Source organism: Bufo bufo, chromosome 9, assembly GCF_905171765.1.
Source record: "Bufo bufo chromosome 9, aBufBuf1.1, whole genome shotgun sequence".
Taxonomy (NCBI): Eukaryota; Metazoa; Chordata; class Amphibia; order Anura; family Bufonidae; genus Bufo; species Bufo bufo.
In genome coordinates, this window is record NC_053397.1 from 199,288,757 (window position 1) to 199,311,865 (window position 23,109).

Here is a 23,109-nt window from a genome sequence, read left to right on the forward strand (position 1 = left end):
CCAAGCGAGGCACTATTTCAGAAAAAAACCAAAACCGTGTCTGGCAGCATGCATCTCAACAGTGACAGATCCCTCTTCATTTCCCATAATAACCTACACGTCTTGATTTTAGCTAAATCGTTCCCTCCCACATGAAAAATTAAAATATTCGGATGAGGGCGACTCGTACATAACTTTTGAATCTCACCTAAAACACTGCTCCATCCCATTCCTCTAATACCCTGCCAAAAAACCTGCAAGGATGAGCCATCAAAAGATAAGTTTTCAGTATACGTTCTCTTCTCTGCTCTCTTCTGGGCCCAGAATATATACGAATGGCCCAAAATCCAAACAATTATCTGACTCCCTGAAAAGATAGAAAATAATTAAATTCTAGTTATAATAAATCAGGCCTAACATACAATCTAGCTCTATCCGACTCCCAACGACCTATCCTTCTGATGATAGCATCATCTAACCTAAACCTAGCCGCCTCCGTAGCTGCACCAATTCTAAATGAATGTGAAGAAATTTTTAACGAACTCAGCCCAAGTGCAGCCAAGCATTTTTTAAGTACAGCACTAAATTGAAATTTAGTCAAGGGAAAACCATCCTTATGAATTAAAAAAGGAGGCGGACCAGACGGGCGAACTTCAAGCCAAGCACGAACTATGCCCACCGGACACAATGAAGAACCCACCCACTCGTTCAATCTTATAATTCTACCCCTCCCATATTGATCCGTCTTTGACCGTTTCAACAAAACTAGCCTTTAACACCACCTCCTCCATTTTCAACCCAGAACATACTAAACGACTAGCAGACACCAATTCACTTATCCTTAACGCTGCAAAAAATGCTAAAATAAAACTAGTCCTGAAAAGTAAAACCTCAAAACTATCAAAACAAATTTCAGACAAAATTTCATATAACTTCCCCAATAACTCAACTGAAATTGGCCTCCTATTATCTACACACGAAAAATGTTTACGGTAACCTTTCATCATTTGTTTAATCGGAAAGTAAGCTGCTAACGGCTTCTTACCTGCCAACTTAAGAAAAAAGGAAATCCCTGCTATTGTTCTAGCAACTGATGAAAATGATAAGTTCCTTTTAAATAGACTAGCTACAAATAACATACCACAATCAAGGTCATCTACCACATTGGGCAATGAATTTGAAAATAAAACCCAGTCCCGCCATGCGGCTGCATACGCAGCCCATGTTGTAATAGCCACCGACTGTCTGATTCTGATATTAATCCCATAATAGGTCCCAAAGATGTTGAGGGCACGGCAACCCCTCCAACTCCGCTCCTGGTGCTAGCTCCCGGAATCTGGCAAACTGGAAACGAGACAGAGAATCCGCTAAATTATTACATTTACCTTGAATATACTTCGCCTTAACCCAAATATTAAGCTTCAAGCAACAAAGCACGAAATGCCTCAGCAATTTAACTACTAATTCGCACTTAGATGATAATGTATTGATTGCAAAAAACACTCCTTTATTATCTGTATTGACTATTATCCTTTTATTCTTAAAATGACTACCCCATAAAACAATCGATACTAAACACTGGAAAAAACTCTAACAAGACTATATTACGAGTCACCCCATTAATTATCCACGAAGATGGCCAGGCCTCAGCCGACCACCTGCCATCCCAATAAGCCCCGTAACCACAGCTACCAGCTGCATCTGTGAATAAACCCAGAGCATCAGACTCCACAAACTCCTCCTGCCAACAGTTTGCTCCATTAAACTTTTCTAAGAATTCAAACCACATAGCCATATCCTCTTTCAAACTTCTAGTTAACCTGATATGCGAGCGGGGGGATTTAAGGCCCCGCGTCGCAAAGTAAAGACGCTTAGAAAAAACCCTTCCCATAGGAATAATTCTGCAAGCAAAATTTAATGACCCTAACAAAGACTGCATTTCTTTTAACGTGCATTTTTCTTTACACAGTAACAAACTCATCTGTAATTTAATCTTAACTAACTTTTCTGATGACAAACGAAATTCCATATTAACTGTATCTATAACTATGCCCAAAAATTCTAAACAAGTACAGGGAAAGACTGTCTTTTCTTCTGCTATCGGTATTCCGAACCCTTCACAGACCTTTAAAAATTTAAACAACAAATCTGAACATAAACTAGAACTGCAATCACCAACAAACAAAAAATCATCCAAGTAATGTAAAACACCCCCATTTGGAACTAACGACTGTAAAACCCAATGAATAAATGTTGAAAATGCTTCAAAATAAAAACAAGATAAAGAAAACCCCATAGGCATGCATTTGTCAAAAAAGTAATCATCATCAAACTGGAATCCTAACTAATTAAATCCAGAGGGCCTCACTGGCAGCAAGCGAAAGGCTGATTTCACATCCGCCTTAGCCAGCAAGGCCCCCATCCCAAATTGTCTTACTAATGCCAAAGCGTCATCAAACGACGAATAAAAAACAGAGGACCTAGACTTATCCACCTCATCATTAAGCGAACACTCATCCGGAAATGACAAATGGTGTATAAATCTAAATTCCCCAGAAGCCTTTTTGGGAATTACTCCCAAAGGTGAAATACGGAAATTTACAAAAGGAGGGTTGACAAAAGGCCCAGCTATTCTACCTAGTTCTAATTCTTTACACAACTTACTCCTAACTACATCTCTGAATAAACTGGCGGATTTCATATTGTCTACCCAGCAGCAGCCCTCACCTGTAAACTCAGGAATTAAAAAACCGTATTGAAAACCTTCAATTAATAATTTCGCTGCCATCTGATTAGGGTACTGCCTTAACCATGGAAGCATTTCTAAAAGCTTCACTGGGGTCGGTGCTTTTGGAAACTTGATCTCTTGTAGAAGGCTGCTGCTGGTTAGCTTGTGAGTTCCTTTTAAAACACCTCAGCATAGGATGAGTGCCACCGCAAAACGAGCACTCATGCTTATAGCGGCAATTAGACGCCCACTTACAGGTTGCTTCATTGAATGCGAAGCATACCCCTTTTCTCAAACTAGGCTGAGGCGTATTTACTGTTCTGGGAGTAAACGCTTTCTGCGGTAACATTAGATTAACCCAAAGACCTATGTCCTTAACTCCCCATTTAAGTGACGGGTGCACCGCCAACTTCTGGCGAAACACCTCATCATATTGGTACCATGCCATTCCACTAAAATTTCGGTACGCTTCAAGAATAATATCCAGGTGCTGGAAAAGGCCACTACAAAACTCAGGATGTTTTTCACCAAGAACCGCAGCATATATAAAAAATGCCTGCAGCCAATTATTGAAAGACCTTGGCATTGTACGCTTTCTCTCATCCTCATTTCTATCATCCTTCTTCTCCCGAACCACATGCTCCCTAGCAGAAGGCAACAGGGACATGATCTCAACAAATTCCAATCGCCAAATTTTTTCTTTAATACCGGGCGCTAAATGATAACCCAGGGGCGATACCTCACATACCATAGCCTCCTTCATTAACACCAAAACCTTTTTCCAACACTGGTCTTGAACTCCCTGCAGCGTTACTAGTAGCAACCTGCTTCTTGTTCTTGACCCATACGTCAGACGCTGTGTGGGGCACCTGCCTGCTAGCAAACTCTGCCAGCAGCTTAACCAGCCCAGACAACAGCGTGGACTCACAGACAGACTGCACATTGAAATTCTCACTATCCACCTGCTCCTCCTGGACCATACCAGAGGCTGTCTTCATTCTTCTATGGGGGCTTGGAGGTACCTCAACCTCAGAAGGAGGGAGCCCCTCAACAAGCTGCCCCAAAACACTGCTCATATTTGAATTTCCCGCCCTGGTCTTCTCCTGCATGACGACAGAAGCCGGCGTATCACATGACCACGTAGCTCCGCCCACCGGCCTGCGCTCCTCCTCGGCGTCTTCTCTCAGATCCACCACAGGCAGGCTGCTCTGCGCTCTGGACGCTTCTCTCCTGGCCGACTGGGTCCGCGTCCTCCTGCCTTCACTTGCTCCCCGCGCTCTGCTGCGACGGCGTCCCGCTTCGGATAAAGGGGGGGGAACGGCGCTCCCAGACTTCCTAGCTCTTTTGCAGGGAAGCGCCGAAACCTCCCCCTCCATCAGCTAACAGACCGCCGCCTCTTCCGCTGCTGTCACCGGCACTGCTGGGCTCTCCTCTTCCGGCTGCTTCTTCACAGGCGGCGCTTGGCTCAAACAGCTCCTGAGCCATTCTTCACCGCCGGCAGACTCCGCTTTCAAGATCAGCTGCCGCAGTAGCTCCTCCATGCCGACTCCAGTCCGCAGGTCCAGCGCAGGTCACAGTCTTCTTAAACTGGCACCTCAATACAGCGGAATGCCGCAATATAAAGGTGCCAGCTTCCCGCCGTTTTCTCCCTGTCAAATCAAATTGATGGATTTCTCCCCCAGCAACCGCCGCAGCCAATCAGGAGGGTCCTGTCAAACCTGCCAAAACCGGTTTACCAGGTAAGATTTAACCTGAGGTAAATTCACCTGAAAGATAAAAAAAGGGGGGGAGAGAAAAGAGGCGCCAAATACCTACTAACTAACATTAACCCCTTATGTGTATGTGCCCCCATGTTTCCCCCAAGCGAAACGCTCTGGGGGAGGGCTCATTCATTCTACAATTAGGGATGAGCGAATCGACTTCGGATGAAACATCCGAAGTCGATTTGCATAAAACATTGTTTCAATACTGTACGGAGAGAGCGCTCCGTACAGCATTAGAATGTATTGGCTCTGATGAGCCGAAGTTATTACTTCGAAGTCTCAAGAGACTTCGCATAATAACTTCAGCAATTGATTTATACTGTAAAAAACCATTTCCCAAACTCTGGTTCGGTTCCAAGTGGTACCTTGGAACCGAACCGGAGTTTGGCAAATGTTTTTTTACAGTAGAAACCAATTATGCTAAGTCTCGCAATACTTCGGCTCATCGGAGCCAATACATTCTAATAATGTACGGAGCACTCACTCCGTACAGTACTGGAACAAAGTTTTATGTGAGTCGATTCGCTTATCCCCATCTACAACTACCGTATTTTTAATCTGCGTTCGACTCACATTTTTGGTGGATCACACAAGGACCCATTTATTTCTATGGGTTGCAAAAACATGTGCACACAGATCTCTTCCTGTTCTGCAAATTATAGAACATATCCTTTTCTTGTCCGTTTTACTCCCCTCTCTAGAATCGAAGAGAAATTAGAAGAAAGTGGTGCAGACTGATGACAGTGCTAAAAACTAGACATTGGCCTCGTTAAAAGGGGTTATCCGACTTAAATAAATTCATTCTAATTACTCTTATTATATTCTATTGAAAGTTTCTTCTAATCACTTACATTAGCTCTCTTTCCCCATTTGCCCAGTTCACTTATGGGTCATGTGACCCCCCCCCCCCCCGACGTCAGCAAGCCGGCTCTGGCGCTGACGTCTCGTTTACAGGCTTCTCCCTGCTTGAGGCCAGGCTCTGTATACGAGACGTCAGAGCCTCTGGTGCCCTCCCCTCTCCAGCTCTTCTCACACTGCCTCGGCGATGGTATGCGTTCGCGCATGCGCGGTACGTACCAGAGCCGAGGCGATCTCTTCTCCGGCAGCAGGGTATGTTTCCCCCTCCTGCACTCACTGGGCTAGAGTTAGGCTGAGTTCACACGGGCGTTGCGGGAACACGCACGATTTTTCCGCGCGAGTGCAAAAAATTGTAGTGCGTTTTGCACTCGCGTGAGAAAAATCGCGCATGTTTGGTACCCAAACCCGAACTTCTTCACAGAAGAACTCCCGCATCGCATCCGCGCGGAATACCCGCCCGTGTGAACTCAGCCTTAGTGTGATCCCCTCTGCATCTGGGGATCGTACTTACAGCCATGTTACCCTCCACAACTACACATTCTACAGTTACCACCCCCTGGGAAAAATAAATATATAATTGTCCATTATATTTATTGATATAGCTATATATAATCCATATCTGCCACCAATATATATATATTTATCTAAGCAATATCCATATTGAATATATATTAGAATAATATAGATATTGCTTAGATACAGGATACTGATAATGGTACATTAGCACTAGCGTAAGTGTATTTTCACACTAGAGGCAGGACGTATCAGACAGGCTGTTCACCCTGTAGGATCCGCCCTGCCGCTATTTGGCCGTACCGCTGGACTGCCGCTCCATCCCCATTGACTATAATGGGGACGGGGGCGGAGCTCCGGCGCGGCACGGCAGTGCACGGTGAGAGGTCGCAGGACTAAGTCTACTTTCACACTTGCAGCAGAGTGATACGACGACTGAACTGCCTGCTGTATCCAGCATTGCAAAACAACTGAAGGACGGATCCGTCATTCCGGTCTGCGCATGCGCAGACCATAAAGACTGCCAGACGGATCCGTCCATCTGCATGACAAGTTGATAGACGGATCCGTCCATCTGCATGACAAGTTGATAGACGGATCCGTCCATCTGCATGACAAGTTGATAGACGGATCCGTCCATCTGCATGACAAGTTGATAGACGGATCCGTCCATCTGCATGACAAGTTGATAGACGGATCCGTCCATCTGCATGACAAGTTGATAGACGGATCCGTCCATCTGCATGACAAGTTGATAGACGGATCCGTCCATCTGCATGACAAGTTGATAGACGGATCCGTCCCCGCAATGCATTTGTAGACCGATCCCCACCCGCAATGCATTTGTAGACCGATCCCCACCCGCAATGCATTTGTAGACCGATCCCCACCCGCAATGCATTTGTAGACCGATCCCCACCCGCAATGCATTTGTAGACCGATCCCCACCCGCAATGCATTTGTAGACCGATCCCCACCCGCAATGCATTTGTAGACCGATCCCCACCCGCAATGCATTTGTAGACCGATCCCCACCCGCAATGCATTTGTAGACCGATCCCCACCCGGAACAGTCTACAAATGCTGTCAGTTGTCACACTGATCAGCAGATCCGGCAGGCAGCTCAGACGACGGTACTTTCTGCCGGATCCAGCATTGCAAAACAACTGAAGGACGGATCCGTCCTTCCGGTCTGCGACCAGGAAAACTGTGAAAAAGACTACCAGACGGATCCGTCCATCCGCATGACAAGCGCATAGACGGATCCAATCTTGCAATGTGCAGGAAGATCTTCTGCCAGTGTGAGCTAGGCTAGGGGATGATCATGTTTTTTTTTTTTTTATGCAAAGTGCAGAGCAGGGTGAGGGAAAGGTCAGGTTGTTCACACCCAGAAATATTCATGAGGCAGAGCTCAGGCTTTGTTGTTCCACGCCCCCTCAGCATGTAAACTATGCAATGACAGAACCATGAAAAGGTGTAAATGTGGGTTTTTACTTGATGAAATCAAGCTTAACTAATGTATATGTATGTCCTGATGAGTTTTAAGAGGTTTTATTTTTATTTTTCCATAATCACTGATAACCCCTTTAAACAGCTTCTGTCCTACTGACTGTAGAAAACCTTCTAGAAATGTACGTCCCTACCATTACTGAAAGAAGGACTAATCTGCAGCTATACAGGATTAGTGTGTGGATAAGAGCAGGTTGTGTCACCGTATGGCTTTTTCAGTGTTTTGCAGTCCGTTTTTCACGGATCCGATGTTCCATTTTTTGTTTCCGTTGTGTTTCCGTATGCCATGTACAGTATACAGTAATTACATAGATAAAATTGGGCTGGGCATAACATTTTCAATAGATGGTTCCGCAAAAAACGGCACAGAAACGGAAGACATACGGATGCATTTCCGTATGTGTTCCTTTTTTTGCGGACCCATTGACTTGAATGGAGCCACGGAACGTGATTTGCGGGCAATAATAGGACATGTTCTATCTTTAAACGGAACGGAAATACGGAAACTGAAAGCATACAGAGTACATTTTGTTTTTTTGGCGGAACTATTAAAATTAATGGTTCCGTATACGGACCGCAAAAAAAACGGCCAGTAAACGGGGGGGGGGGGAAACTGTCGTGTGCAGTATTTTGCAGAAGTTTTTGTAAGCCAAAATACAGGAGTGGGACATTAACAAAAAATAAATTACAAATAAAAAAAAGTATTACGGAAATCTTTGCCCCTCTGCCGTTGGATTCACTCCTAGTTTTGAATTACATATACTGATGAAAAATACTGACCAAAATGGACAAGTGTTAAATAGCCCAAAAATGGCAGAAAATACAGGGCCCCTCTAATCTTAGGCCATGTCGTTAGAAATAGTATTCTGTTAAATCTTGAAATAAAAAATGACTGGATTTAAAAATGAAATATACAATATTATAAGCCATTGCCATTTCTCTTGGTCATCCTCCAATCTCTTGAACACTCAACTATTAAATGGGTTCTCCAGGAATGAATTAAAATGGCCGTCAGCAACGTGTCCTAGAATGTGAGCAGGACTGGCGGGCTCCACTTGCAGGGCTGTCGAGGGGCCGGGGCCTCACTACGCTCTGGCACTTTCCTATACTACACATTGATGAGTGTTCCTGTCAGGCTGCTCAGCCATGATGATAAAGTGTAGGCAGAATTACATCTATTGTACAGCAGTATGGTGTATATTGAGGCCCTGTCCCTTTAACCCCCTAGGCAGCTCTGGAAGTGGAGGCAAAAAGTACTATTCACATTCTGGCAGCCATTTTAAATCATTCCCAGAAAACCCATTTAAGGAGCAGAGTGACTACAAAGCTTCTTCTGAAGGACCCAACACATCATGCATTACATGGACTGACCGTTGATTTCAATATACTCTGCAGCCGATTGCCGGGGTTCCTAAAAATGATATCTAGCGAGGTTGTACCCTGCTTAAAGGGGCTGTCAGAGTTAAAATAAAAATGTCTAAATGGCAGGGCAGGGGTTAATATCATCAAACATGTTCATAAAGCCCATTCCAGCAGCTGGCCGGCAGTGGATAACATTTGAACCAATATGTCTTTAAAATAAAAAGTTCAATCAGTATAACAATTAATCTGGACAGCCCCTTTAAAAACATTAGGCATGTCTAAGCAGCTGCACACCAAGACACTAATTGCCGACTGGTCATAAATCACATATGGTCGGTCCATAGCTCATAAGCTCCATGAATGATCAGTTACACAGGAAATGCGGAGCAGGAGAGAGGACGACTACTTAGACTTCCCTGGCCATTAAGGCCATTCAGACGAGATCCGCATCGGATAAAACACTTTCTTCAAAATGACATTTCAAGATTTGCATGAGGGGGGGGGACCGCACTTACCCTGAGACGCACACAGCCACGCCGGGATCCTCTCATCATTTTGTCTTTTGACTGAAAAAAATAAAAGGAGAATTACTATTTATCTGGACTGCGTTGCTTCTACCTTATAACCTCAGAATCCATTAGGTTTATTTTTCCCTGGTGCTATTTTGCCTTTCCTCCCTCTTAAACCGATATAAAATATTCAAAGCATCTTCTCCTAGGGAAAACATAGCTGTACATGATCTAAACTACAATGTTAGAACATATTGGAGGCAAAAAAAGAGCAGTTAAATACCAAAACCCCACTTGTAAACCATAAATGAGCTAAGAGATGTTATACTGTAGCACCCCAGTGCTGGATTCACAGCTACACTGCTTCTGAGGGGGTGCCAAAGAGAGACAGGGAAGCAGAATCTCCTCTTCCTCTGTGTATAGTGTATGGGAGACATAGCAGCAGCTAATCTCCTGCAGCCAGTGGCTGATCCGGGGGGAAGGCAATTGCGCCCCCCCCCCCCAGCTGACGGCGGGGCACAGGGAGATGAGCGCTTCCATTGTGGAAGTGCTCATCTCCATAGTCATCTGTATCGCCGTCCTCAGGACAGCGATACAGATGGCTGTGCTGAGGCAGGGGAGGGAGAGGAGTGTCCCTTTCCCTTCCTCTGATAGGCAGCCTATCAGAGGCCGGCGCGATGTTATCGCGCCGCCTGAGCCGTACAGCGCAGGACACAGGCCGGAAGAGGCCTGCATCGCATCGCTGACATGGAGGCAAGTATAAGTGTTTTTGTTTATATATATATATATATATATATATATATATATATATATATATATATATATATATATATATATATATATATATATATATATATATATACACACACACACACACACACACAATACTTTTGCTGGCACATGGGGGGGGCTGTTAATACTAGCACATCATTGGGGGCACTATAGGGGCATCTGAGGCCACAAAGAAGGGGTATTTTATATAGGGGGCTCTGTACCGTACAATTTTATACTGGGACACATTATGGTGGGTACTATGGGGTCATCTACGGGGGGCACTAAGAAGGGGTATTTTATACTTGCAAATTATGGGGGACACTAAGGGCATCTACTGGAGCATTTTATACTGGTACATTATGGGGGGCACTAGGAGGAAGGAGGGTGTGGAGCACTATGGGGGCATTTACTGGGGGCACTATATAGGGGTATTTTATACTGGCACATTATGGGGACATTAGCTCACCTGGGGCATTACAAGGGGGTATTTTTTGCACATTATAAGGAGAATTATTTCTACTGGGGGGTATTATGGTGGGCTTTATTACTCCCCCATGGTATGACCCCCTAGTAGCAGCACCAGCCTCTCCCTGCTCTGCTATCCCTCTGCCCCTTCTCCAAATCCTTATTATGAAATCTTTATCATTGGGATAAAAACACAACATCGGCTCCGCCGAGCCCCCGGCCAAGTGTGGAAGTGGTGTCCGAGATCCCCAAGGGCCAAGCCAAGTAACTAAGTTTTCATGTGGAATATGTTTGTTATACACATATAGCCTACACTGTGCCACACAATATACAGTATACCGCTACACTGTGCCACACAATATACAGTATACCTCTACACTGTGCCCCACAATATACAGTATACCGCCACACTGTGCCCCACAATATACAGTATACCGCTACTGTGCCACACAATATAAAGTATACCGCTACACTGTGTAGTCTGTTCTATAAGCACCATTGTTTTGTGGCGGCGGACAGAATATAATCTGGAAGTGCCCCTCCCGAGACCAGGCTCTGGATCAGCCACTGCCTGCCGCAGAGCTCAGGGACCAAGTAGTGATGTGCCACTCAGGGACTGAGTGAATGGCTAAAGTGGCATGTGACCCATCAGAACATTTGCATGTTGGGGACCTAAAGGGGCACAGACTGGAGACTTGGCACCAAAATGGAGTGTTGGGGAGCAGGTCAGTGCATCATGTTCAATACTGTCCTAAGGTTTGAGGCTAGAAAACCCCTCGGGTAGGAGAATGTTTGTTTGTTTGTGTTTGTTTTGTTTTTTAACCTCTTAAAAGGGGTTTTCCACTCTTATTTAGAGACTGATAAGCTATCATTATTATCATCAGATTGGTGGGGGTACAGTGTTTGACCCCCACCAATCAGCTGTTCTCGGCAGCCACCGGCAATGCAGGCATACTGCAGCTCAACTCCCATTCACTTGAATGGGTGCTGCACCGCACTACACTGGCACAGCCACAGTGGATGGAGAGTTACGCTTCTGGAGCATACCAACAGCCCATCGTGGAGGTGGAGGATATCTAAAGGGAAAATCCAAAAGACGGCCAATTTTGGACCACTACTCTTTCGTTATACATTCTTTTTACACGCTTTATAGGGGTCCCAAAAAATATGCACTAATGCAGAGAAGGATCCATAAGGTATGGCCGTGAAATCATCATCTTTCATACATGTTCCAGTCCAGCCACGTCTGCACCGACTATGGGTAATTTCACGCACACGAGGCTCAATCCCTAAAGCAATGGTGCAGACAATGAATAGAGACAGGGAGCTAACATTTATACAGCCTGCAATTGCCGGCTCATTACTATGCATCAGTGGCTCCTCTGATTAACTGCCGGCACGAGAACCGTTCATGTGCAATCAGCCATTAGGGCTCTTCAACCCCAACCTGCATTTGGGGTGGCTGTTAAACACATTAGGGGTCACTGATGGAGACCGGCATTTTACACTGGTCTTTGATATCCCCTGCAATACCCGGAGGATGTGCCTCGTCAGAAATTAGGCATACCCTCCGCCAGTCCGTGCTCCTGAATTGAAACCTATTCCAATCCCTTACTGAGAAGTTATCAATCGTCATTTACCCCTGAAAACAGACTGAAATGTTAGTGAACTTGCCAAGGCCGATAGCCCGGCCCCGCTACTCCCCTGTGGTGGTGGTGGGGTCGTCAACTTTTTACAACGAAACTAAACTCTCTTAATAAATGACCCACACATTGTGTCCACAGGATAATTCAAAGTATTGTAAAGTGTAAAACGTAGCATTTTGGTTTTTCTTTAGTTTTTTTACAAACTCCCCATGTTCTGGGTATGACAATCTTTCTAAAGGCTTCTCAATAGGGCTTAAAAACCTGCATGTACAAAATGTTACACAACAAAAAATTCAACAAAAAACACACACGTAAAAATACCATTAAAAGGAGTTTTCAAAGAATTTAATATTGATAGTCTGTGCTCAGAACAGGTCCTCAATATGAATATCTAGGGTACGACTCCCCTCAGCCCTGCCGATCGACCACTGTGTTCCGGTGAGCGCCACCTCCCACTTCCTAGGCCAGTGACGTCACGTTCATTGGTCACATCGTCTAGGTGCAGCTCAGTCCCATTCAAGTGAATGGGCCTGGGCTGCAATGCCAAACACATCCACTATACAATGCACGGCTCTGTGCTTGGTATGCTGCGAGCAAACAGCAGATCACCGGGATTTCCGGGACTTGGACCCCTCCGATCCTGAGGATAGGCCATCAATATTGATCTCCTGGAAAACCTATTTTCAAAAAATGCTTACATTTTATGTATATATCAAGGGGAGAATAAGAACTGGATCGCACAGCCACAATGCTTTGCTTTGATCTAATTAAACTCTCTTCTCAGCGCCATATTAAAGTGTACAGCCCCCCCATACTACACGCTGTACCAGAGGCATTAGTGTACATTTTGATCAAAAGACATAAGCCCACTCACCACGTCAAGGTTGCCTCTAAGAGTGGGACCTACTCTGACAAAAAGGCGCAGCATAGCACGGTGACAAAGCGTCACGGCCCTAGTAGGTGGCAGGACCTAGGCCTTTGTTTTTGTGGCGCTGTGCTAGTGGCTCGGTAATACCCAGTGCCATTGTCAGACAGCAGGGTTGCTGTTTGGCTCCTGGGTCCTGCCACCTACTAGGGCCGTGCCGCTTTGTCACCGCGCTATGCTGCGCCTTTTTGTCAGAGTAGGTCCCACTCTTAGGCCCCTTTCACACGGGCGAGTATTCAGCGCGGATGCAATGCGTGAGGTGAACGCATTGCACCCGCACTGAATACCGACCCATTCATTTCTATGGGGCTGTGCACATGAGCGGTGATTTTCACGCATCACTTGTGCGTTGCGTGAAAATCGCAGCATGCTCTATATTCTGCGTTTTTCACGCAACGCAGGCGCCATAGAAGTGAATGGGGCTGCGTGAAAATCGCAAGCATCCGCAAGCAAGTGCGGATGCGGTGCGATTTTCACGCACGGTTGCTAGGAGACGATCGGGATGGAGACCTGATCATTATTATTTTCCCTTATAACATGGTTCTAAGGGAAAATAATAGCATTCTGAATACAGAATGCATAGTAAAACAGCGCCGGAGGGGTTAAAAATAATAATAATTTAACTCACCTTAGTCCACTTGATCGCGGCCTGGCATCTCCTTCTGTCTCCTTTGCTGAACAGGACCTGTGGTGAGCATTAATTACAGGTCAAGGACCTTTGGTGACGTCACTCCGGTCATCACATGATCCATCACATGATCTTTTACCATAGTGGTGGATCATGTGATGACCGGAGTGACGTCACCACAGGTCCTGTTCAGCAAAGGAGACAGAAGGAGATGCCGGGCTACGCAATCAAGTGGACTAAGGTGAGTTAAATTATTTATTTATTTTAACCCCTCCAGCACTAGTTTACTATGCAGTCTGTATTCAGAATGCTATTATTTTCCCTTATAACCATGTTATAAGGGATAATACTACAATCTACAGAACACCGATCCCAAGACCGAACTTCTGTGAAGAAGTTCGGGGTTGGGTACCAAACATGCACGATTTTTCTCACGCGAGTGCAAAACGCATTACAATGTTTTGCACTCGCGCGGAAAAATCGCAGGTGTTCCCGCAACGCACCTGCACATTTTCACGCAACGCCCGTGTGAACCCAGCCTTAGAGGCAACCTTGACGTGTTGAGTGGGCTTATGTCTTTTGATCAAAATGTACACTAATGCCTCTGGTACAGCATGCAGTATAGGGGGGTTTACACTTAATATTGCGCTGAGAAGCGAGTTTATTAGATCAAAGCATTGTGGATGTGCGATCCAGTTCTTATTCTTCCCTTGATGTATACATAAAGGTTGCTAATTTTTGTGCAAAAATTTGTGTTACATTTTGCCGCAAGTTACGCTAAAATCTAGATGCACTCACATTATTAAATGTGGCCTATATTTTATGTTGTATAGTTCTGGTGTCTTGGTGAGGGGGGAGGAAAGGGGAAGGCTCCAGGCCCGGTTTGTAAAAAAAAAAAAAAAAAAAAAAAAAAACTGCTGCATTCCCTGGGTATGAATCACATGCTTTTCTCTAGGAATTGAAAGACGCCAGAAGAAATCTTAGCCAGCGTTCATCCGACAGCTGCTGAAGGTGTAGGACAGGGAGCAGCAACTTTTGGTACACTAGTTGTTGTGAAACTACAACTCCCAGCATGCATGCCTTCGATGCTGTTCCAGGAACTCTCACAGAAGATATTGATTGAAAATGAAGAGAAAAAGCATTTCCTTTCCAAGAACATCGGCGAGAAAACCTCATGTGATGAGACGCCCATGACAGGAAACACAACACTTAGCGGAAATGATCTTTGGAACGGATTCAGCTGCACAGACATTAATAATGGATAAGGCGTGATCAGTTGTAAACGCTGCGTCGTTCTTCTATACAACACGCCAACTCCAGAGGACACCGATGCAGGCCCTAGATGTGGTAGTGGTCTGAAACCTGCAGGAACACAGGGGCTGGAGCAGCAAAGCCAAGGCTTTTGGTCTTTTAGCTAAAAATACATTTGTATAGTTTGGTTTTATTAAACATTTTGCTTGTCTTCTGCTGCCTGAACCTATTCTCATACATTCTGGAGAGAGCTCACCTGACAGAGTTCACACTGAACAGCGCTGAGCAGACTGCAACATACAAGAATACATGCAGGCTGCAGAAGACAAACGGAGTAAAATTTGTAATAAAAACCAATTTCAAGTCTTTTTTTTTTTATATCATAAAAATGAATATTGGAATTTCAGTAAGATAATAACTGAGCTATAATGATGGTTTATAAGGTCAGATATCAAAGATAAGGAGCCGTCAGCTGAGCTGAAATTCATTTCCTGCTACTAGAGCCAAGCTTGGCTTTTCTCTAAACTCCCACACAAGTGGAAGGAGCATGCTGGGAGATGTAGTCTCACCACAGTTGGAGTGCCGGAGGTTGCTGACCCCTGTACTAGAGCATCTGAACAGGGCAAAGGGCTCAATATTTTTATTAAAGACCAATTTAAAAAATGATTTTTAGCTCAAAATGAGTACAATGAAATAATAATAATAATAAAAATTTGCCCCCACAGGTGTACATAGCCTTCATAGGAGTTTCTGGGCTTTATGTACTGGCCTATCCTCAGAATAGGACATCCATAGCTGATCGGTGGGGGGGGGGGGAAGGGGGGTCCGACACCCAGCCAATCAGCTGTTCTGGTTTATCTCCCTCAGGCCTCCTGCACACGACCGTATGGCTTTTTCAGTGTTTTGCAGTCTGTTTTTCACGGATCCGTTGTTCCGTTTTTTTGTTTCAGTTTCGTTTTTCCGTATGGCATATACAGTAATTACATAGATAAAATTGGGCTGGGCATAACATTTTCAATAGATGGTTCCGCAAAAAATGGAACGGAAACGGAAGACATACGGATGCATTTCCGTATGTGTTGCGTTTTTTTGCGGACCCATGAAACGTGATTTGCGGGCAATAATAGGACATGTTCTATCTTTAAACGGAACGGAAATACGGAAACTGAATGCATACGGAGTACATTCCAGTTTTTTTTGCGGAACCATTGAAATGAATGGTTCCGTATACGGAACGCAAAAAACGGCCAGTAAACGGGGGGGAAAAACGGTTGTGTGCAGGAGGCCTTACTGAAAGTTGGCCCCATCAATCTTGCAGTGGACAGTACGGTCACGGCAGCGCTGCTCCCAAGACTCTATTTTTCACATGTCTAGCGTTATTGCATACGCATTTCCTTTTCCGCCTTTTCTTAAATATTTCTAAAACTTTGTTCAAATGGATTCTGTCACAATTTTTGTTAAACCAACAGTCACCCATAGTTGAACCCAACATACCCCATTATAAGGCCTAGTTCACACTTCAGTGATTTGATCAGTGACTTCCATCGGCGATTGTAAACCAAAACCAGGTGCAGGTCAAAAACGCAGAGCAGGTGCAGATCTTTCCATTACACCTTATCTCTGTGGAGGCTCCAATCCTGGTTTTGGCTCACAATCACTGATGGAAATCACTGACCAAACACTGACCTGTGAACTAGGCCTAAGTCAGTGGGTTCTGTCAGATGCCATCAGTATCCGTCATGCTAGGGATCCTGCACTGCATTGTGGTTTCTGTCTATAATGGAACCCATAATGCGGATGTGAACACAGGCTACCAGGTGAGATTTGGAGGGTCTATAATAGGCCCAAAGTGTCGCACCACACAAGACATCATGAACATGGCGGCATTACAGTTCTGTTTTGCACAGAGCCATAACAGGGCCCCCATTCATGTGTATAGGGCCTCTAATGTAACTCGGCATAAATCCAATCTCATACAGAGGATATTTGTGTTTGATTCTGTATGATGCACTCCATGGCACGCTTCATGTACGAAGGTTCTGTATACGGCACCATAAGGAGCCTGTATGGCAGTATACAAGGGTCATACCGCCTGTATGCACGAGGCCTTCTAACACTGCAGACGAGTACAGAATCAGCAAGTACTAGTCTAGGCCTGTCTGCTCTACAGCAAGCGCAAGCCAAACTCCAGACAAAAGGTGGAGGGGGATTATTAAGGATTATTTCACACGAGTGTTCGGTCTGGGACATGTGCAAGAAGCTGTCCAGTAAGGCTACTTTCACACCTGCGTTCGGGTGTCCGCTCGTGCGCTCCGTTTGAAGGGGCTCACGAGCGGCCCCGAACGCAGCCGTCCAGCCCTAATGCATTCTCAGTGGAGGCGGATCCGCTCAGAATGCATCAGTCTGGCAGCGTTAAGCCTTGCAGCGTTCGGGTGTCCGCCTGGCCGTGCGGAGGCAAGCGGATCCGTCCAGACTTACAATGTAAGTCAATGGGGATGGATCTGTTTGAAGATGACACCATATGGCTCAATCTTCAAACGGATCTGCCCCCGTTGACTTTCAATGTAAAGTCTGGACGGATCCGTTCAGGCTACTTTCACACTTAGACATTTTTCTAAGCTATAATGCAGACGGATCCGTTCTGAACGGATCCAAACGTCTGCATTATAGGAGCGGATCCGTCTGAGCAGACATCAGACGGACCCGCTCCGAACGCTAGTGTGAAAGTAGCCTAACTGCTGCGTTTCCCAGAGCGGACACTGGTCCTCCACCCCAAACTTACAGCATCTTCGGCTACTTTCACACTTGTGGCAGAGTGATCCGGCAAGCAGTTCAAACGTATGTCAACTGATGGCATTTGTCAGACTAATTGGGATCCTGATCAATCAAAAAAATGCATTGAAATGCCGGCTCCGTCTTTCCGGTGTCATACGGCAAAACGAATCCGGTATTTATTTTTTTTCACATTTTTTTTCTGTCTGCACAGGCCAGAAGGCCGGATCCGGCACTAATACATTCTTATGGGGAAAAAATGCCAGATCCGGCATTCAGGCAAGTCTTCAGGGGTTTTTTGGGCCGGAGATAAAACCGTAGCATGCTGCGGTATTATCTCCGTCCTGAACAGTTAAAGACTGAACTGAAGACATCCTGAACGGATCGCTCTCCATTCAGAATGCATGGGGATAAAACTGATCAGTGCTTTTCCGGTATAGAGCCCCTAGGACGGAACTCTATGCAGAAAAAGTATAACGCTAGTGTGAAAGTACCCTTGATCACTCATTATGCCGTCAGTTCCTGCCTTTGGCCACTTTCACAGTCAGTGTTTGGTCAGTGGTTTCCATTAGAGATTGGGAGCCAAAGCCAGAAGTGAAGGTCCAAAACACAGAACAGGAGAAAATCTCTCCATTATACCTTATCTCTGTGTAGGCTTCACAATCACTGACCAAGACGGACTGTATGCACTACTTTTTTGCGGTGCAGACCCCATTTAAGTGAATGGGTGCGCATTCACAGATGGTGGGCACACGGTTGCAGACCGCACAGGCAAGGCCGGCATACGTTCATGTGGATAAGGCCTTAGGCGAAGCTCCGACACTCAGCACCCCCGCCGATCAGCTGTATGAAGAGAAGGCGCGTGCACACTGCACTGCGCATGCCGTCCGACACCAGGCACCCCCGCCAATCTGATATTGACGACCTCCTGAGGATAGGTCATCAACATTAAAAGCCGGAGAACCCCTTTAGGGGTTGTCTCACTTCAGCAAATAGCATTTATCATGTAGAGAAAATTCATACCAGGCTCTTCCTAAGGTATTGTGATTGTCCATATTGCCTCTGTTGCTGGCTGGATTCATGTTTCCATCACATTATACACTGCTCGTTTCCATGGCTACGACCACCCTGCAATCCAGCAACGGTGGCTGCGCTGGAACACTATAGGAAAAAGCACTAGCCTGTGCGCGCTCCCACCGCTGATGGATTGCAGGGTGGTCGTAACCATGGAAACTAGCAGGGTACAACGTGATGGAAAAATGAATCCAGCCAGCGAAAGAAGCAATATGGACAATCACAATACATTAGTGCCTTGTATGAACTTTCTCTACATGCTAAAAGTTTCCTGAAGTGACACAGCCCCGTTTATTTTCCAGCATACCTTGACAATAAGATCTGTAATCTCACGACTCGATATTGACAACTTCTCTACTTTTGTATCTTACAATTTCATTCAATAAATGATAAATTGTACAAAGCGGCATAAAGGCGCTTACCAGACTAATTCCATTATACTCTAAATATTGTTTTTTCCACCGCCATACAAGACAAACCCGTCAACAGAAAGGAAAACTCACAGCAGAAGCAGATACCGTGCAGAGCATTTCTTTGTGGGGTGCCTTTGTATAGAGATGCATAAAAAAAATAATATATATATACACACACACACACTGCACGCAGGCTGGATAAACGCCGCGCGGTCACACGTTCGGCACCCTGTTGAGTGAAGTCCTATGAGGAGGTTGGCAAAAAGAGCCCGAAGCCCTTCCAGATCACATGACCGACTTAGAGCAAAAACGTAATGTGAACAGAGCACATCTCTGCATCTCCTCAGTAATGCAACCGCAGAGATAAGGATGGCACCAAAATAGGACTTCTGTGGTGCACACAGAAGTCTACACCGCCGCGCCCAAAGACGACTGCTATGACACGATGCGGCGTTGCGAGTACGAGCATCATATAGAACGAGGCGAGCAAGTGAGCTGTGCCCCTTCATATAGCGGACGGTTAGGGGTGCCGAGTGTCTGACAACCGCCCATCAAACACTGAGAATATTGATGGCTGTCCTGAAGAGAGACCAACAATATTAGAAAATGTATAATCCCTCTATAGGGCTATTCCCCTTGTAGACATTTATGGCATAGTCAGTGGATACGTCGATGATGGGAATAGCCATTTATGCGGAATGCCCCTTTAAATACCTCATTATTAAGCAAACACATTTATGTGACATCACATTCCATAGAAGTCAATGGAGCAGCCCTAGTCACCACTCAAAGGGTACTTTCACCCTAGCGTTATTCTTTTCCAGCACTGAGTTCCGTCCTAGGGGCTCAATACCGGAAAAGAACTGATCAGGTTCATCCCCATGCCTTCTGAATGGAGAGAAATCCGTTCAGGATGCATCAGGATGTCTTCAGTTCAGTCTTTTTGCCTTTTCAGGACAGAGATAATACCGCAGCATGCTACGGTTTTATCTCCGTCCAAAATTCTGGAACACTTGCATTTTTCCTATTTTTTCCCTATTGAAATGCATTAATGCCGGCCCGAGTGTTCCGGCAAAACGGATCAGTTTTTGCAGTCTGCGCATGCTCCGGAGAGACGGATCCGGATCCTTATCAGTCTAACAAATGCCATCAGTTTACATACGTTTTGACGGATCCGGCAGGCAGTTCCGGCGACGGAACTGCCTGCCGGAATCCTCTGCCGCAAGTGTGAAAGTACCGGCTTCTTTCAGAAAGTGTGGCAAATTTATTAAAGGGAACCTGTCATCACCTTTATGCTGCCCAGACTAACGGAAGAATACAGTAGAGACAGGAGAGCTGATTTCAGCGGACTGTCATTTATAAGATAAAAGTAAGTGGTTGCCAAAAACCAACATCACAATCATTGCAGACTGGGCCTGGAGAAGAGTCACGGCCACCTAGGGTTGGACGATATCAAAAATATTCCAACGATATTAAGAAATTTATCGCGATAAATGCCCATTTAAAAGAAAAAAAACACTTGGGGCCACAAGGAGACGTTACACGGTACGGGGGCGGCCACAAGGAGACGTTACACGGTACGGGGGCGGCCACAAGGAGACGTTACACGGTACGGGGGCGGCCACAAGGAGACGTTACACGGTACGGGGGCGGCCACAAGGAGACGTTACACGGTACGGGGGCGGCCACAAGGAGACGTTACACGGTACGGGGGCGGCCACAAGGAGACGTTACACGGTACGGGGGCGGCCACAAGGAGACGTTACACGGTACGGGGGCGGCCACAAGGAGACGTTACACGGTACGGGGGCGGCCACAAGGAGACGTTACACGGTACGGGGGGGCCACAAGGAGACGTTAATTGTTATACTTTTATATGTCATTTTTCACTATTTCGGGTATCTGTAACTAGTCAATTGACTTCTAGTAACAGCAAAAACCATTACAGGGCTAATTCAGCCCCCCAGCCTCTCATGTGCCCCCAAGCCTCTCCCTCTTATCAGCCCCCTCTGGTAACGCAACCCCCCCCCCCCCCACTAGTATTAATCATTGGTGGCAGTGGCCACAGGGTCCCCCTCCCCCCCCCCCCCCCCCATCATTGATGACAGTAGGCAGTTCCGATCGGAGTCCCAGCAGTGTAATGCTGGGGCTCCGATCGGTTACCATGGCAGCCAGGACGCTACTGAAGTCCTGGCTGCTATGGTAGTGCCCCCCCCCTCCCTCCCCAGTATTTATCATTGGTGGCAGTGGCCACAGGGTCCCCCTCCCCTCCCATCATTGGTGGCAGTGGGCAGTCCCGATCGGAGTCCCAGCAGTGTAATGCTGGGGCTCCGATCAGTTACCATGGCAGCCAGGACGCTACTTAAGTCCTGGCTGCTATGGTATGTTAGTGAGCAGCATTATACTCACGTGCGCCGTGGCCGCTCCATGGCGCACGCGAGTATAATGCTGCTCACTGCCCACTAACATGCAGAGACTGAAGAACATTACCGGCACCCGACCTCTGACAGGACGCTGTGATCCGCGCAATTAACCCCTCAGGTGCCACACCTGAGGGGTTAATTGCGCGGATCACAGCGTCCTCTCAGAGATCGGGTGCCGGTAATGAAAGTCACAGAATTCCTTCCCCCACACCGAACTGCTAAGAGCGCCGCCGCAAGCGGCCAGCAGGTATCGGCAGTGGGATCGGGGACATTTGCACGAGTACAAGTACTCTGCAAATGTCCAGTATCGGTTCATGCGGGGCGGGCGGCCGCAGATTTAGAAGCGGTCAGCCAGGACGCACATGACCGCTTCTATGACGTCACGAAATACAGCGGTAATTAGGAAACAGCGATATCGCCATATCGCCGTTTTTTTAATACCACGGTATATCGTGATACCGGTATATCGCCCAACCCTACGGCCACCTGAGAAGAGTCCTGGTTATTCATGACTTCCTGCTCTCCTGCTGATGACTGACCGTCTAATACCGAGTTTTCTCCCTTTCTCTCTAGGAGAGAACTGCCAATCATCAGCAGATGGGCGAGAGAGCAGGAGATTAGGAATAACCAGGACTCTTCTCAGGTAGACTGGACTCTTTTCAAGGCCTGGGCTGCAATGATTATGATGCTGGTTCTCAGCAACCACTTACTTTTAGCTGATGAGTCACACACCGCTGACATCAGCATTTCTGTCACTACTTTATACTGCCCTCAGTACGGTCAGCATAAAGCTGATGACAGGTTCTCTTTAAACCCCTTCTGGTATCCAAAAGTTGGATTTTTTTGTGGCGTTATGCTACACTTGCCCCTTTTCAAAAAAATTGGTGACTGAGCATTTATTATGGTTTACATCAGATACTGAAGGGTCTACAGAGCCGTCTGCTACACTGGATAGTCAATAGCTCAAGACTGAAGCTGTAAACCATTTGAAAAACTGCTGTCATTCAGCTAAGGCTATAAAACCTTGTAAACTCAGATTGTTAGCTTAAACTTTAAACATGACTATGGGATTCTACTAGGGAAATCAGGTTTTACAATAAATGCCCCGTCCTGGATCCCCCCACTGCCCTATCTTCAGCAGAAGATCAGCACACAAAGGAGAAGGCAGCAGCTTCCTAGCCAGTAGTTCTGTGGTAATGACAAGTATGTTGCCTTTCTTTCCTTCAAGGATTGTATAAAATACATTTGCATATTAAATACAGAGGAGTCGGAGTCGGACCATTTATCTACCGACTCCACAGCCCTGGACAATAATACAAGGCAGTTACTAATGTATTGTGATTGCCTCCTTTGCTGGCTGAATTTATTTTTTCCATCACATTATATACACTGCTCGTCTCCATGGTTACGACCACCCTGCAACCCAGCCGCAGTGGTCGTGCTTACACACTATAGGGAAAAAGCAGCGGTCTATGTGTGTTCCTATAATCCCGGCCACCAGACAGGCCAGGGCTTTT

The 23,109-nt window shown here is 46.0% G+C and overlaps 1 protein-coding gene across 4 annotated transcripts in view; it reads right to left on the bottom strand.

The window, feature by feature from the left end:
• The window catches only part of OSBPL9 (oxysterol binding protein like 9), a 128,191-nt gene that overhangs the window by 104,194 nt on the left and 888 nt on the right, over nt 1-23,109 (bottom strand). For all 4 annotated transcript variants that reach the window (XM_040408520.1, XM_040408518.1, XM_040408519.1 and 1 more), the window contains exon 2: nt 9,228-9,278. In XM_040408520.1, coding sequence (XP_040264454.1) covers nt 9,228-9,278 — 51 coding nt within the window. The remainder of the gene's footprint in view (nt 1-9,227; nt 9,279-23,109) is intronic.